The sequence below is a fragment of the Leiobunum rupestre genome, chromosome 4 (genome assembly GCF_980474605.1).
Source record: "Leiobunum rupestre chromosome 4, qqLeiRupe1.1.hap1, whole genome shotgun sequence".
NCBI classification, from domain to species: Eukaryota; Metazoa; Arthropoda; class Arachnida; order Opiliones; family Sclerosomatidae; genus Leiobunum; species Leiobunum rupestre.
In genome coordinates this window covers 16,453,045-16,470,703 of record NC_143387.1, presented here as the reverse complement: position 1 = coordinate 16,470,703, position 17,659 = coordinate 16,453,045, and the positions used below count along the sequence as shown (strand labels likewise).

The 17,659-nt window shown below is 33.7% G+C and overlaps 1 protein-coding gene across 2 annotated transcripts; it reads left to right on the top strand.

The window, feature by feature from the left end:
- Positions 1-833: 833 nt before the first annotated feature.
- On the top strand, positions 834-15,092 carry senju (UDP-galactose transporter senju). Of its 2 annotated transcripts, XM_090172743.1 has the most exons (7): positions 995-2,031; positions 2,115-2,267; positions 10,498-10,615; positions 10,683-10,729; positions 12,124-12,263; positions 12,710-12,898; positions 14,459-15,092. In XM_090172743.1, the coding sequence occupies exons 2-7, from the start codon at positions 2,156-2,158 to the stop codon at positions 14,963-14,965; spliced, it is 1,113 nt and encodes a 370-aa protein (XP_090028869.1). In that variant the 5' UTR covers positions 995-2,031; positions 2,115-2,155; the 3' UTR covers positions 14,966-15,092. The 2 variants fall into 2 exon arrangements, with proteins under 2 accessions (XP_090028870.1, XP_090028869.1); XM_090172744.1 differs by lacking the exons at positions 995-2,031; positions 2,115-2,267 and adding an exon at positions 834-951.
- The last annotated feature ends 2,567 nt before the right edge of the window (positions 15,093-17,659 follow it).

Below are 17,659 nucleotides of genomic sequence, written 5' to 3'. Positions count from 1 at the left end.
AATAGTCTTAGAATAAAATATCTCTACAGAATCAGATTCTTCAGACAATAATTAAACTGTAAATATTAATTTGTTTTAAGAAAGAGTTTCAATACCAATTCCAAAATGAAAACTTACCGTTATTAGAAGTCGCCATCCTTTTTAAAAATAATAATTGGTATAATGTTACCCATGTTACCCTAAACTGCTTTCAACGTGATTCTCGACCATTAACCTAAGATTACTAGACTTGTCCAAACATGGAGGAAGAAAATACTATCCTGGAGAAGAAAAGCAGGCGCGAACAGCGGCCCAATAAACCTTTATGCCTAGTAGAGTGTCGCCACCTTTTAATGAATGAAACAACTATAACTTTATAAAAATTCCGTAATGACTGTCTTAAAATATGAGTCGCTAAAAGCCTACGAACCAGGCTGAACGCCTGCCGCCTCTAGCGGATTTTCGTGCCGCACTTCGAACAATCGGCCCGTGCTAGAGGTCTCGTAGTTTCTTTCTCCATTGTCCAAAGAACTCCAAACCCAATGATAAGTGATAAGCAGATAACGATAGGATTTACCGCGGTACATAGAATATCCATGGGCGCACTGAACAAGGGAACTGAGACCAGGGTGGGAAATAAGGATTCTTTTGAAAGTGAACGTGTTACCATAGTCTATGGCCCCTCTAGGCTCACCTTTATTGTCTTTTCTAAAAAAAATGGTTTTAGCTTTCGCGTCAATCAATCGCGTGACTGTCTTTAGAGAGAAACCCGCCTTATTTCTAACACTACCTCTAAGGTTTTGTCGTGATTTGGCTGCTTGTTATTCTAGTCCTTAAGTTATTATAAATAGTCTGATTTGTGATAACGTGATCGAAGTAATACTTTAACCATGGGCAAAATCCAGGAACTTTTTCCTACAAAAGCATCTGGTGTAGTTTTTGTAATATATATGGCTTTATTTATTAATCAAGGTAAAATATAGGTTCCTTTACTTATAAACCATTGGTCGATAATATACAGGTCACAGTAATAATCGCCTTAATGTCAATAGCTGGACCTTGTTTGTTTGTTCCACAACTTCCACAAATCATTTAGAAATGGAATCATGCAACAATCTCCTAGGCTAAGTTTTATGAAAGAACTAGAGAAAATTTTTTTTTACAAAAACCTGTTCTTTGAACTGAAAAAATTTTGTTTATTGTTTAAAATATTCTGGCTAGGAAGGGACAGATATTAACAATGAATATTATATGAATATTAATATAGAGTAATGGCACTGTGACGTCCTAGTGGGGCGGCTTTTAGAAAGCAGGAGTTGAGGGTAAGAATAAACAGTAAATCTATTGGTTTACTTTAATTTCCACCTAGTCTGCAGTGCCATTCTTCATTAGTGAGAGATATATAAACTTAAATCGAGATTGGCTGAAGGGTGTTGTGTGTTTTTCCTTATATTGCTTGTGGAATTCTTAAAGTCAGTAGTTATTAAAGCTTTTAATTTGGATAACCCTATTCTCTGAATGAAAATTTTTAAAACCCCTATTGCTATATTTTTTTTAAATTATTTCTGAACCACCTTTTACAAAAACTGAGGGCTCTAGCAGTTGCCTGTTTTAAAGTCTATATGCACACAAAAATTATAAGTTTCTATCTGATAAATATAAGAATATCAAATTAAATTAAAAAAAAATTATTACCGTAATTACCGAAGAAATAAGAAGCGTATTTGAAGTAACTTCGAAATTAGCGCCAAAATCCCTTGAGAGAGCCATGTGTTGAAAGACGCATGGTGTGACGTAGTACCTGGCAAACACTGGAACCGCGCAGCTTATCGTATCTTTTGAAAGCCCATATACAAGAGATTTTCTTTCGTAAATGCAAACAATTTATGGGCGGTTTATAAAATTATTATGGCTAGAATGGTAGAACCATACCGTTTTTAACCAGAGGAAAGTTCATCAGATGAAGAACAAATTAATCAAACTCAAAACGAAATTTCTGATTCTGATGATAGTATGGATGGAAATTTAGAAGACCATTTATTAAACGAATTGGTATGTATTTGTAGATTAAATTTTAAAAATTTACTTAGTTAAATACCAATATTTAACTGTAAATAAATTGGTATTTTTTAAAGGTGCCAAAATTGTATTATAATGGAAAGTGCACTGGAATGCCATGGTTGTAATGAACAGGGCCGTCTTAAGGCATGGGCTAAGTGAGCTAGAGCCTAGGGCCTCCAGCCAGTTTTGCGGCCCCAGAAAGGCCATCCATACCGCCTCTACTCTAGGTATAAGTGATTAGTTAATAAAATATTATTTATGCTCATTTAATATTATTTATATTTTAATTACGTCTAAAGTAATTTGACTCTTCGCCACATCGCGTACCATACGGTACCAACAATTTCTAAAACCTAACAGCGAGTCACTGTCAGTAAAAATCTTATTTAAACTAGGACTATGATATACTTTTGAAATTAAAGCTTTAGTTTTATTATTGTGTAGTTGAATTTAGACAACGGACGTACAAAAGCTGACCATTGGGGATCGCAAAGGTCTTAAGAAATAATTTAGCCCATGGCCCCAAAAGGTCTTAAGACCCTATTCTGTACAAGAGAAAGCCATTTCAGAAGGGGTAAACTGTATTATAAACCACGGAGGATTTATAATGAATTGTATAGAAATAGAAGTGCTAAACACTGCCTATGCAGCATATGTTAGTGCAGAAATGAGGAAAAATGGCCTCATTCACATTGCTCAGATGGTTAATACTACTACCCGAAATACTGTTACCACGAATACTATTATAGATCATCTATATACAACGTTCCCTGTAAGGATCCTTAGTACAACTGTAATCCCATATGCAAACTCGGATCATGACATAATTTTATGTATCAGAAAGAAGAAAGTTCCAACCATAAACAAAGCAATTATGACTGTTAGGGATTACAAGAAAATGAACTGTCTTGATTTTGTTACAGCTGTCCAGTCATCACTTAACATTAACTTCAATGGTCTAATTGATGTTGATACAACAGTTGAAGTTCTCTATACATCAATTAATGAGAACTTAAATAAGCAAGCTCCGATGATCTCAAAGAGAATCGCAACCTCAACTCCTAAATGGCTAACACCAGCCATAAAGCACTACATACATCTCCGAAATATATACCTTCGAAAGAGTAGAAAAAACCATGTATATAGAAATCAGTATCAACGATTAAGAAACAAAGTTAACAATTTAATAGACCAATCTAGAAAGACCTGTCTCCAGGTTAATATTGAAAATTCAAATCAGGATACCACTAGTATGTGGAAAACTCTAAAACCTCATCTTAAGCCACCAAAACAAAAAATATCTCATATTAGAGTTGGCAATAGTATTATCTCGGAATTCCAGGAAATTGCAATAGAACTTAATAAATATTTTAGTAATTGCCCTACAACTAACTTTGCCAATGTAAAGTATCTGCCTTTGCAACTTTCAAGTGTTTTTCAATTTCAAAGAGTGGATGAAGCTGTGGTGACTAAACATCTAAAATTGATTATTCCAACAAAAGCAACAGGCCTGGATAACTTAATAATCTCACCAATCATAACACACATAGTAAATCTATCTTTTTCCTCGGGAGTTTTCCCTTCAGAATGGAAAAAAGCCAAGGCAGTGCCATTGCCAAAAACCAATAATGCTCAAGAACCGAATGAATTTCGGCTAATCTCAGTACTGGCCTGTTAATCAAAAATCCTGGAACGATTATCATATGATCAATTATACGAATATGTAACGCAACACTGTATACTATACACAAAACAATCTGGTTTTAGACGTGGTCATTCGACAACAACCTGTACTATGGACTTATTAGAAACAATGATTGTAAAATTGAAAGAGGGAAAGTATGTCGGACTAGTTTTTGTTGATTTATCAAAAGCCTTTGATACAGTGGACCATCATATACTACTTAATATTCTAGAACGGTATGGTGTCAAGGGAAATGCAAATAACTGGTTTAAATCTTATCTTACTCATAGAAGTCAGGCCGTTGCATTGGATGGTTACATATCACGTCCTCTAATTATTCACAGCGGAGTACCCCAAGGAAGTGTGTTGGGACCTTTACTTTTTAACATCTACACTTCGGATATTCATACCTGTCTAGCAACAAGTATCGCCTTTGAATATGCCGATGATAACTCGCTATTAAACGAATCAACTAACGTACCATCTTTAATGGATATAATAGAGTCATATATTACAAATCTTAAGGAAAAACTCTTAGATAGAAAGTTGTTACTAAATGTAACTAAATCATAATATTGAAAGAGTCTCATCTTTTAAATACCTCGGGGTGATGATTGATGAAAAGCTCTTGTGGAATGAACATATCGAATACACCATTAATAAGGTGAAATCACGGCAGTGGCTTCTTAGGCCATTACAAAGATCATTAAATACGAAGACTTTAAATACTTTGGCAAAATTGCACTACAGCGGCCTCATGTAATTTCGTGTTTTTTTTTTGGTGGAGAATGTAGCACTTGACGCGTAGATTACGAAACTAATTTTTTTTGGGCCGCAAATGATAATTAAATTAATTAACTTAATGTTAAAAATGTACTAATTTTAGGGAATTACCGTGTTTTTGTATTTGTGGGTGGCGGAGAATGTAGCACTTGACGCGTAGATTACGAAACTAATTTTTTTGGGCCGCAAATAATAATTAAATTAATTAACTTAATGTTAAAAATGTACTAATTTTAGGGAATTACCGTGTTTTTGTATTTTTGGGTGGCGGAGAATGTATTTGATTCATTTTACCCTCCAAAATCCATTTTTTCTTCCTCCTACTTTCATCAATAGGTTGATGAACGCAGCGTTGGTAATGGTCAAAGTGATGATTTTCATGTTTATTGGATATATGATAAAGTAAACTTAGCCACTTGTCCCGTTTCTCTAATGGTTTACCAGGACTACTACATGTGCTCTAATGTAAATGATTTCCAATACTTGGTACCCACTTTTCTATTTCGCAATACACAATTTTAGATGCTTTCATGAGTTTTTTCCCCTACAGCTAAAATAAGATTTTAATTTTAGAAAACATGCTTACAAAATCAAATACAAACCTTTTACAATATGCAAGCATCAAATGAGTGTTCAACTTCTGGGTACTTCTCTCTCATAAATTTCCGTTCCTGGACATGTCTATCAGTAACTAAGCTCTCTAAATACACTTCATTGTCATCTAAAATTTTCATGCAGCGTTTTAATCCTTCCAATTCCATGGCATTAGATGACTTAACTTCATTGCTCTTTATAATTTTAAAAACACCAATTACTGAGTGACTCTTTGTTCTAGTAATTTTTTTTGTACAGTATAGTCATGTAAGAAAATAATTTAAATAACATACTTGAACTAGCTGAAAATTTATATTTTTTCCTGTTCTTAAACACATTAAAGTGTATAATGAATATTTTGCATTATGACCCGGGCTGATATATAAACAAAAATTATGAAAGCTATATTAATACCTACCCTTACCGAAAAACGTTAGCCTAATAATCGTTAAAAAGTTGTTGCATTAAATCTTCCAAAAATTGCCTTCAAAGGTTGTTAAAAAGTTACCGAAATATTGCTCCACAGTTGCGCAACGGTTGCGCAACCGAGACCCAACGGTTGCGCAACTGAGGCCCAACGGTTGCCTGATTTTAAGTTGTGTAAAAATTGTTTCCAAAAGTAGCTTGAAAATAGCGTTAAAATCAATGGGAAATTGCTTATGAATGTCAAAAAGTTGCCCAACCGTTGTGCGTATATTGTCAAAACGTTGCTCAACCATTGTGCGTATTGAACCACTAATTAGTAGTAATTGTAGTAAAATAATTAAAAAATTATATACAACCAAAATTAACTTTAATTAAAATTATACAAACTTTACAAGAGACTAGAATATTCGGACATGTCACTGTCACTAGTTTTTTCTCCTTGCAATGGGTTCATTTCAACACCACACTTTTCCTTGGCTTTTATTTTCCTCATTCGCCTTACGGCCACAGTCACTTTGTTGTTAATCTTTTTCACTAAATAGTTCTCCTTAAATTTAGAAGTCTTGAAATACTTTCCAATGAAAGCTAAAAGATATAAATGTATAGTAACAGCAAACTTAATTTTGATCTTTAAAATAAATTAATCCCTTATTTAAATAAGGATCTTAAAATATTAAATTTCAGGAGTAGATATATATTTTCCATTACATTTTACATGTAATTAAATTAAAACTGGGTTTGGACATGACCAGCCAACAGGACTGAGCGATATAATTAGTCTACACTAATAAGTCCTTCAGAAAAAAAACCTAAATAAACATGTTCTGGAAAATTATAGTTTTAAAATGAAATATATCTCATATCAAATTTATATTAATAATATATTAAAATGTTTACAAAAGATAAGATCAATTTAAGGAATTCGCAAATTTTTCTTTAAAAATAATTAGTTTAATATTTTAAAACCATCATAAAAACCATACACACACCAGTGATTGCATCCCAAACAACCGGCTCTATCCCTTTTTTTGCCCCTTTTCCTTTAGCACTAAGTTTCGCCAATTCCCCGGTGGTGTACTTCGATCTTAAAATCGCACCAATTGCGGCTGATGCACTTTTCTCGTATGAGATGTAATATCAAGAATGTATTTATTTATACTCAGGGAGAATGAATATGTCGAGATAATTTTTAGCGTTTCTCCAATTCCACCCGTTGGGCCCCCCGGTATGCTCCTCCGCTTTAATAAAATCAAATAATACTGCAATCTCATTGGTTCTTATAAGTTACGTTTTTCGACGCGATTAACGCTGCCGCTGCGAGGACGCAAAAAATAAGAACGCCTCCTCCCCCCCCCCCCCTTAGCGTGACGGGGTTAGGGGCTCTACGTGTCCGTCGATAGTCTCGACATGTTCATTCTCCCTGAGTATAAATAAATAAATACATTCTTGGTAATATAAATATCTGATATTACTTACTTTGCCTCTGTGGTTCCAAATAAAGCTTCTCGGAGAAGTTTGTTTTCCAGCTCTAACCATTGATTATTGCTTTCTAAAACTAATCACATGCGAAAATTAAATGTTTTATTCGAGAAAAATAAGTAAGTTATGTGATTTATGATAATTACTTTCGTATTTCCTTTTCAAATCGTCCAAAATGGCATCGTTCTCCATGATATAAGTGAAAGAGCCCCACCGGGGTTTTGAAAATTCACCCAGAAAATCAGGTAGTGGACGACGCGTTGTAGCTTTCTCTATGTCTTCAATTCGCGCGGGAAACTGACGAAATTCAAACGCCATCTATTGCGCGCGAAGCCACTGATTTCTTATATTAATAGTCTTTGGCAACGTTTTGATAATTCTGTGGCAATTTTTGAAACTCGTCTTGTGTCACCCTGAGTAGTCCTTTTGCATATCCTATACCTTTTTTATCATTTACTATATTTTTTGCTGAATATTCAGCCTGCAATGTTTTAACAGCAACTTTAAGGCAATCTTTAGGAGACAACAGTTGAGGTGATTTTTGACAAACATTATAGCAACCTTTAAACCATTAATTTTCTTTATAAGTACTAGAAAGTCTCAACAAATAAAGTTGTGTTTGGTTGCCTATTAGTTGCCCCAAAAAGTCGAAGTTTCTCTATAGTTGACAAAATATTGTCAATTGGTTGTGTGAAATTTTTGTAAGGGTAGAGATTTGAAATGTGGTTATAGCTCACCTGTCACATCTCGCATCGCCTCCAAATTTTTTACGCTCTCCTTTAGATTTACAGTCTTCTAAAAGTTGGGATTCCTCATTTTTCCATCTCAAAGTAATAGCAGGATGCAGATAGAACTTTTGAATTTTGAAGTACGTGCGAGATGATATAAATGGAATAGATAGAAAATTGAACATTCTTATGATGGTAGAAGAGGCGCTTCCAGAAAAGAGAATGGTGGTAGCGGTTAACAAATTCCCTAAAGGCATTTTTCCAGACATTGTTTGGCTGTATCGTGTCCTTATATGGCTATTAACACATTCCATTTCCACAACAATCATAGTACCAATAATGTGTTTTATTTTTGCCAGAGACGGGCACGAACAAACCAAACATGAAGCAAATAGGCTCATAAGGCAGCTCTCAAACACTATGAACTTCCTTTCATTTTTCAGTAGTGGCGCGTGCATTTCATCAATTATAGTATCACTATCTGACCTAATGAGGGAAAAAGTTAATCAATTAAATATTAAAGTGCCAAAAAGCTTTTCTGAGGAAGATGGGCAATAAAGATCTTTGATAAAATACGCGAAAAAGTAGATTAGTCCATAATTAACAGGGATAATATAACTAAATCCTAAACAAATTTGAAGAAATTAAATAACTTACTAATAACTCGTACCCAATAGGTCTTCGAGCAAAAAACGCGAAACTCGGATCAAATAGATCTTCGAGTAATAAACTAAATTAAAATTAAATAAAATAGCCAGAAATTCCAACGATAGACCAGTTTCGTTCTATTTGGAACTCATCAGTACCATGCGGGAAATTGGCTGGCGACTGTCAAATCTGAAGGAGAAACTAAGCCTAAACATTAAATCTAATAAAGATCTTTGACAGTCTCTTCGTCGCTACTACTACTACTACTACTGCTATCAGCATTCGTTATACAGCTGGTTTTAAACCCTAATTTCTCGGAAATGTTTAAATTACATTGCACCTCAACATTTCTATTTGTATTAGAATGTCAGGCTGGGTTGCTATCTAGACTAATTATGTTTTTTACATAATGGTAACTAAACAATGATAAATTACATACATTTGGTAGCTGTTTTTATGGGAATGCGTGTGTTACTAATGCTACTTTTCTGGCAACCTTTGTTAAGATAACTATTTGATGTTTGAGTATGATCATTTCTGAATTTTGTAGGGAATTGACAACCAAAATCCATATTTATAGGTTCGATGCCTTCCAATTGAGATGTAGCACAAATATGTTCCGTATCAACATTGTCAGTATTGATTTGATCATTAGAAGTTGACTGATCATCAAGTTCATTTATAATCTACAGAAAAGATACTATATTTTTATCTAGAGTTTAAAATTATTTATTATATCTTAGAAACCAACCTCTTTCCTCCTCCTCTTTTCAAAAGCTTCACGTCTTGAAGATTCCACGTGATTATAAGATAATATTGTTGGAATGGCATCTGGTTTTAATTTTGGGTGCCTATGGTAATTGTAACCTAATGATGCCAAAAATGCACTTTTCCGTTAAAAATAATAATAATAAAGTCTTAAGTTATATCCTCTTCAACATAGCTGATTTCCAAGTGGGTCCCTACAATAACTCAAAATTAAGTTGCATTAAAATATATGAAATACATGACTGAAAAGAGTGTTCAATCACTAAGAAAAGCACATATTAAACGTTTGAAAGTTCTAATATTAAAGGGGCTTCAAACTTCAGAGGCACAGGGGGGATGAACTGGGAGGGAATGAAGGGGCGTAGGAATACCGGCTCTCAAAAACCTCCAAAAATCGCGAATAGAAAAAAAATTACTATACTAGGCCCTCTCTCCATGAAGTTTCAACCCCCCATGTGCCACCCAACTTTTGAGCCCCTTTAAGTTCATCTTGAATTTCTGAAGGGAAACTATTCCATAAAGTCACTCCTCTAGACCTGAGGGAGATATTTCAATGATTACTTTCTTAAGTTTTAACATAAAAATTGCGTAGGCTTCCTCTAGTGCTATGTTTATGAATAGCATTAGGTAGTATAAAAAGTTCCGAGTTTTTTTTTTTCATAACATGGCCTTTATTGGCGTCGATAAATTCAAAGTAAAAACAAAAAGTTAGATACGCGATGCATAAATACTGCGATATGTATTAGTCTTTGCTTGTCAAGAGGAAATACTGATATGTTATTTAGAGCTTCAGTGGCTGACGAATGACGAGGTTTATCTGATATGAATATTCAATTAATTAAATTGGTTATGTTAAAAGTAAATAGATGTAAAACAAAGTCGAGTTGGCAAGATCCTAATTCCCCCCACATAAAACCTCTCTCTGCATCAGATTACACTTTCTGTTTTAAGTCTATTGTGAATATCATAAAACTATAAAACACAATTTGCATCGCGTCTCCTGTAGGTAATATTAAAGAAAGTGCCTTTGCCACATACTTCTGAGTTATTATTTTGAATATGGATTATGAGATATTTCTCATAACAATTTGTTACTTGTGGCAAAAGTTACTTTTAAATTCAAAATTGAGTTATAGGAGGCATTTAAAATAAGGTTTTAGAATCATTTATAGAATCATTCTAAAACCAATTTTTTTTCACAATTCCACGTTACATCCGTCAATTTTTAGTTAAAATATAAAGAACTCCATTAAAATTAGCTGTTAATAGGAGATATCAAATCTAATCTTCAGATTGATTTGGTGGGAACTCATTAAAAAGTTACGTAACAAAGATTTTTAATTTCAGGTATTTTGGTTACTTTTACAAAATCAGCAAATAATAAATACAATTATAACACCACCACGGCTGTGTTGCTTACAGAAGTTGTGAAACTTTTTATTGCAATTGCAATTTATTTGAGAAAGTAAGTGTGAAAATTTCTATGTTATCTTTTCACTTGGTAGTGTCTTCAAATTGTTATTAAATTTCAGAGAATCCGTTTCTGAATTGTTTCATGAAATTCTTATGAACAAGAAAAGTAAGCTCTCATATTAAAATACTTAATTTACTACAGCATTTCTTGTATCATTTCCAAACTATTTCTGGTAGTTCATGTTTATTTTAGTGTTCATTAGATTTGTGAAAAATCATAAAAGGCCTTAGTTTTAGGTATTGTAGGTAAAATTAAAGAAAAAATACTATAGTGAAATAAATTTTATGATTTACATGAAATTTATACACTAAACCGCTGAAAACCGAACATATTAATTAACATTGAGGGTAAATTAATCTCCCATAAAAGAGCTGTCTGGCATTACCCATGAGTATTGATTACGATACCACTTGCTCATGCTGTTTTATATTCTCTGGCCAATCAATTTGACCAATTCGCTCCATAGTCTCAAAGTCAGGTGATGACCTTCTTTCAAACCATAACGCTGTCTAATTTAAAGTAGTTCTTCATTAATATTATCTCTTGTGTGTCGACTGTAAACTGGCTTACATGCCGAGTTGGATCTGACGAAGCTCAAATTTGGTCTTGGCAAGCAATACCACTGTATATCTTTCAGTATTTCTTTTGGCAAGATGACGTTGGTTATAAATAAATAAATGCTTTATTTAGGATATCCCTAAATAAAGCATTTATTATAGTGGCTTAGAGTCAATAAGAAACTCAAGTTTCGCTTGAGTCGCACAGGCTTTTAATACAAAGTAAACTTTTACTAAGAGAGCGTATAAACTATTTGAGTGTGCAACAATCTGCCTTCCATATGTGTCGAGCAGCTCCTTATAATTGGTGTTCCTTACCGGCAAAACCAGGTATGTGGCGCCTGACCAGAGCTCCACCTATAATAACCCTGCGATTTTCCATGCCCGCAGCCAAGGCCCCAATTACAGTCTCCACTTGCTGTAGTGGGAAATCGCGTAACGTTGAGGTAACACAGCTTTTATAAATGCTCGAAACCTTTCATTTTCCACTAAATAATATGGCAAGGAAGCATCGGCTAGCCATGTCATTAATAATTGATAAACTGGTGGCATTTGTCTAGGAGATCCATAATGCATGTTAAGTTGTTCAGACTTTGAACTTCTTGAACAACAAAAGCTGATGGCTGTAACGAACTAAAAACCGTTATGCCAAAAATTATAGATAAGTCATGATAGATGGCGTTAGCAGTGTTATTTTACAAATTACTAAAGTTAGCGAATTACTAAGCTAGTTATATAATAATTTATAAATTAGGAAATAACTAAAGTAGGTAAATATTAATTTAGAAAATTACTAATAACGTAATGCAAAATTCTACATATTCTTTTGCCCCTCCACCTCAATTTGTAAATAATCAGATTTTACACTTAAATTGGTTAGAAATGTTTAACAAAATCAACTTGATCTTTATGTCCCTCTAATTATTTTAATTTTTTTTTTAGTTTTTGCCTTGTACATGGTTCCAGCACTTCTATATTGCTTGTACAATAACTTAGCCTTTATCAACTTAGCTGTGTTTGATCCAACAACATATTTTCTCTTGTTACAACTTCGGGTGGTAGTCACTGGAGTTGTTTATCAAGTTAGTAATTACAATAATTGACACATGATTATTATTTGTCATGGCCATAAATATTAAAATTATAAGGTTTTATTTACAAAAATTACTAATGCGAGCATAATTAAATTTCTTTAAATCATCTGGAAATTTAATAATAGTAAAGGTATTTCTTCCATATCTACTTAAAAAAAATTGGCATCTAGTACCAATTCAGTTAAATAATTTTAAGTATATAATTAAAATTATGGACAAGAAGGTAAATTACTGTTTAAACAAAGGTAAGGCCTTAATTTAATGTGTGTGAATTCTCCAAAGAAAAATTAATATACTTATGGAGTTGCAATATTTTAAGCATGCACAGTTAGACTAACTGCTTGACTCTACCTGTATTGTGAAAATAGTTATCTTAAGAGCCGATAAGACTGTGGAGTAATTATTGAATTTATCAAATTTTACGCTATTTTTAGATATTATTTAAAAAGAAATTAAGTCAAAAACAGTGGTTGTCTTTGATCCTATTGACTGTTGGTTGCATAGTCAAGCAACTTCCCATTTCGACCAAACCAAAAACTCCTCTAGTGAAGGTGTCTACAAAAGATGATTCTGGGTGGGATTCGTTACACCCCTTTATTAATCTGTCGCTGCTTTTAGTGCAAGTGAGTGGTCATTCACAACTTATCAAGAACTATTATAGTAAACTAGCATTGCTATATAATTATTTTTGAGAAATTCCTTTTTAAACATGGTTTTTAATTTCGTATTAGAAAATATAACTTATATTAACTTTAACACTTAGTTGCGGGTAGTTTTAAACAAATAGGATTTATTACTAAAACTACCACTGTTTAGTTGTAGTGGGATATTCTCACATGAAGGCTCTTAAAGTGATATATTAATTTATCATAATATAGGGATGGTGCTGACCACGGCTAACTTTGATCGCGCTTTAGTGGCCCCTGTCAATCGCCTGAATTTAACGTGTATATATTTTCCCGCCAGGGTTCCGCTACGACCAAAATGTAACGTTAGTCACATAGGAAAAATTAACAAAAAACAATTTTTTTAAATAAATTAAAAAAAAAATATTGAATTAAATGAAGTTTAATAATTTTTAAAGATTCTAATTTTTTTTACGGTGTTTATAAATTATAAAAGACTTAAAAAGAAACCAAGAACTTCCTTTAGATGCTGCCAGCAACATAGTATATTGCGTAATATTTTAAACACATAAATAAAAAATAAAACAAAAAGTGAAAAGAAGATACGCCAACTTCAGGGTAAATATATTATTTTAAAATTTTAAATTAAATTAAATATAATCACAATAAATTCTAATTTTAGGTTTAAACAAGTTTTAAGCTTTCCTCTTTTTAAACCTAGAATAATATTGTCTATTTAGTAAGGGTTTGGAATTTTATCTGACTGTAAACGTTTTCCATAATAAAGGTACAAACCTGAACAGATATCATCCTCCTTGAAATGCAGGCTGCAGACGACCTGTGTTTCTTTTAATGCAAAATCATCCCGACTAATGTTTTTTAACCATAGACTTCTAAGGCTTTCTTCGTTAGGAAACTCGTGAAAAGATAGGTCTTTCCTATTTACATGGTTTGATGTACAATATGGTACGTAACACGAAGGCATTGTGATGAATATTTCTCTCTTTTACCTATTTAGTTACAAAGATTCTTACTCTTAAAACTAAGTAGATATATGGAAAATGCTACCTAAGAACGGTTAAAAACTCGTGAATTTGCTATAAATATATATTATTAATAAAGTTTAAGAGATACATTATTTACACATCTAAACACCTCTACAGCCTTCAAAAGTATGTGTTCTAATATGGCGCCTTCACGTAAGAAACGCGTCTCTTAATTTAATTTTTATAAGGTAATATTTAAACTATGAATTAGACATAAATATAGTGAGAAAGGATAGTTTAACTTTCTAAAATTTGTTTTGTCTAAAAAAAGGAAGTGTAAAACCGAAGAAAAAACATTTTTCCACGATTTTGCTTCTATTACCCGCCTTTGGCGATAGGTTTCTGGTCGTATGTAGCGCCCCTAGCGGGATTATTAACACACGCAAATTAACATTACATGCGAGGCGATTGACGGGGCTGCTAAAGCGTGATCGAAGTTGGTCAGCCAACTTAAAACTTTTCTGCATAAATAATTCACTTTATCTAATTCCTGAAATTATATATTTTATAGGTGTTTTGTTCTTGCTTTGCTGGTGTATACAATGAATATCTTTTGAAATATCAGTCAAATCCGAATAGTGCAGCTGAAAAACCAAAAGAAGTAGATTTAATGGTACAAAATGTTTTTATGTATATAGATTCAATTGTTTGTAATTTATTTCTACTGATGATAAGAAAAGGCACCTTATCACTGTCAGAACTTTCACTCCAAAACCTTCAACCTATAGTTCTTCAACCAATTGTTTTGCTTGTTGTGATAAATAATTCATCCTGTGGCATAGTTACGTCATTGTTTTTGAAAACGCTCAATTCTATACTAAAAACGTTTGCTAGTGCATTAGAACTTTTATTTACAGCTATTTTATGTTGGATAATTTTTGGTATAGCGATAGATTATACAACTGCCCTATCTATCGCTATTGTTTCGTATTCTATTTATATTTATTCACAAAACCCAGTTAAGGATTCAAAAGCTAATTCCACGAATAAAGATGAAGTTAGCCTCATTCAGGCATGAAGTGAGTTTGCAAATACTGGCACAGTCATTTATAGTCAGTTTGCACAATTTTTATTAAAGACATAACAGTACAAGTGGTTAAATTTTTGTACCCCAAAGAATTGTAAATAAAGAAAAAGTATTTTAACGTTTTCTTTCATTGGTTTAGACCCCAGGTATTGAACCAAATCGACCAAGTGGTATTGTAATAACTGGCTTCAGATTAAAGTTAATATAAAAAAAGCATTTAGGCCTTGTCTAACTGACCAGCATATTGACAAAGATGCTAGGCGTAAAACCAGTGAGTTCGTTTTGGGCGTGAAAGCAAAATAAATAAAGCTTGGCTATAAGGATGTTCTTGCTAAAGATTTACTAAAGTGAATACCAAAGATAAACGTATTTTTCATCCAACATTTGTTACGTACAGTACCGCCTAGAACAAAGTTCACTAAGCGAGCGCTCACTTAAAGCGGCGCTTATGGGGGGAAACATGTGCTAGGGCTGCTTCAAGACCCCCGCTTTGCTTTACGCGAGCGCTCGCTTAGTGAACTTTGTTCTAGGCGGTACTGTATACATGAAAAATACTGTGAACAGTGTTATCAAACCAGGAAAGAAATTATTCAAAATGAATGTGTCAATATGGAAAATACTAGTTGTGCAGCTTCTGTAGGAACCGCACCATTAGAGACTACACTCAAAGAGGTAATAGAGGTTACTGGTGCTACCGAAATGACATCTAAATGTTTGCACGCAGGTTAGTTCTTTTATGGTTTTAACTTTTATCAGTAATACCAAGAATGAATTAACATTAACTGAAAAGATGAAGGTGCACCTATAGCCTCAGCCTTCATCTTGTTCTGAAAATATTCTCCGCCGGCATGGATGAAAAATGCTTGCCAGTGCAAGCTTGCGTGGCGTGGATGACACAGCGAACTCTCTTTTGCAAAGAGAAGAGGCATGGTTCCAAACGCGACAAGACTTCACATTCTCAGTTAACGTCAATTAATTCTTGGTAATACAAATAAATTGTTATTCATGTTCTGTTGTCTAGGTACTACTTGCCACGCACTAAATATAAAAATGGATGTGTCGACTAAATTGCATGTCAGCTTTCAAGAGGAAATTATCCCAAGTGAAGAAGATTTGCTTTATAAAGAAGATTCTGTCTCGCAAGAATATGTAACCCTTGCAAATTTTGCACCATCTAAGCAAATCAATGATTGCCACTTAATAAATGAAAAGTTAATATAATGGAATTATCTGATAACTTCCAACCAAGGCTGATTACTACTCGCGTAATAGATATTTTTATAAAGTAATGCGGTGTTCTTGTTTCAATGTTGCTCTTACGTTTTTGCCTTTAGCTTTTATAAGTCTACGAGCTTGCACTTCAGCCACGAGGAGCTTCAGAGTTTCTGGCGCGCGTGCTAATCGCTCATGCCCCCCCCTATATTAACAAAGCTCAGTCAAGTGACGTAAGAAGAGTAACATTTTTATTTCAACTTTTCAAAAGTTTTATTTTAAATTGATAGGTGGGGTGGTGGAGTGGTTAGCACTTTCACCTCACAGTAAGAGGAGCCGGGTTCGATACTAGCTAGTGGCACTAGTTGAAAAATCCAGAACCACGCCTTCTGCGTAGAGTTTACAATTTCTCTCCCCACTGGGTAAAGCAGTTTTCTCCTGGGATCGTTGGTTTCCACTTTCTGTAAAAACTTGATGAGGTTAACGGTAATAGTAGGTGTAGGGAGCTGTCGGTTAGCTCGCTTGGCATGAAGGGCATGCCACCACCCTCCTACACTATTTAACCCATCCACAGTTTAAAAGGCCTTATAAGTCGGAACTTGACTTAGGCCTGTGGTGGTGATTTGGGTATTAGCTTAGCTTAGCTAATAATAGCATGTAGCTTGACTACTAGAAAGAGTACACATACTCTGTTCTATAAAAGGCTGTATTATCCTCAATAGTTATTGTATAGAATTTACAGAAATGATTAGCTTTAAACTCGCTCATTTATTTTTCAGTTGTTTCAAGCCAGTTAGTAGTACTCCATTAGAGCCATGTCACAATTTAAACTCTCAGAAAAATATTATTTTCAGAAAGGTAAGTTTCCATTAACCCTGTTTTGTGTAATTTTTCACCATAAACCCAAGAGGGTGTAACCCTCGCATATTTAAAGGGGCTCCAAAGTTCAGTAGCAAAATGTGTGTAAAGTCAGTAAAGTGCGAAATTTACGGTTCACTCTGCCCGCCTCTGCCAAGGCCGAGTGAGGGGTTTGGGGCAATGAAAAGCATGCTCAATTTTCATTTTTTTGCCACCGAACTTTGAAGCCCCTTTAACACCACTGAGGCCAAGAAAACCACTAACATAATGAAAGTAAATCAACAATTGGAATTTCATTACCTTAAAACTTTTAACTCTCGCATTTATTTTTCAGTTATTTCAAGCCAGTTAGTAGTACTCCATTAGAGCCATGTCAAAATTTAAACTCTCCTAGAAAAAGATTATTTTCAGAAAGGCATGTTGCCAAATTATTATAGCTGTATGTTACAATATAGAATTTTTTGTTTGTTTGTACCATTATAATTTGCTGTGAAGAATTATCAGAGTGGATTGACGATATTGTTAACCATTTTTGGTGGTGTTCTAAAATGTGTGCGAACAATGCAAACAATATGAGAGTAAGTGCTTTTTCTTTCTTTGAATCATTTAATTTGT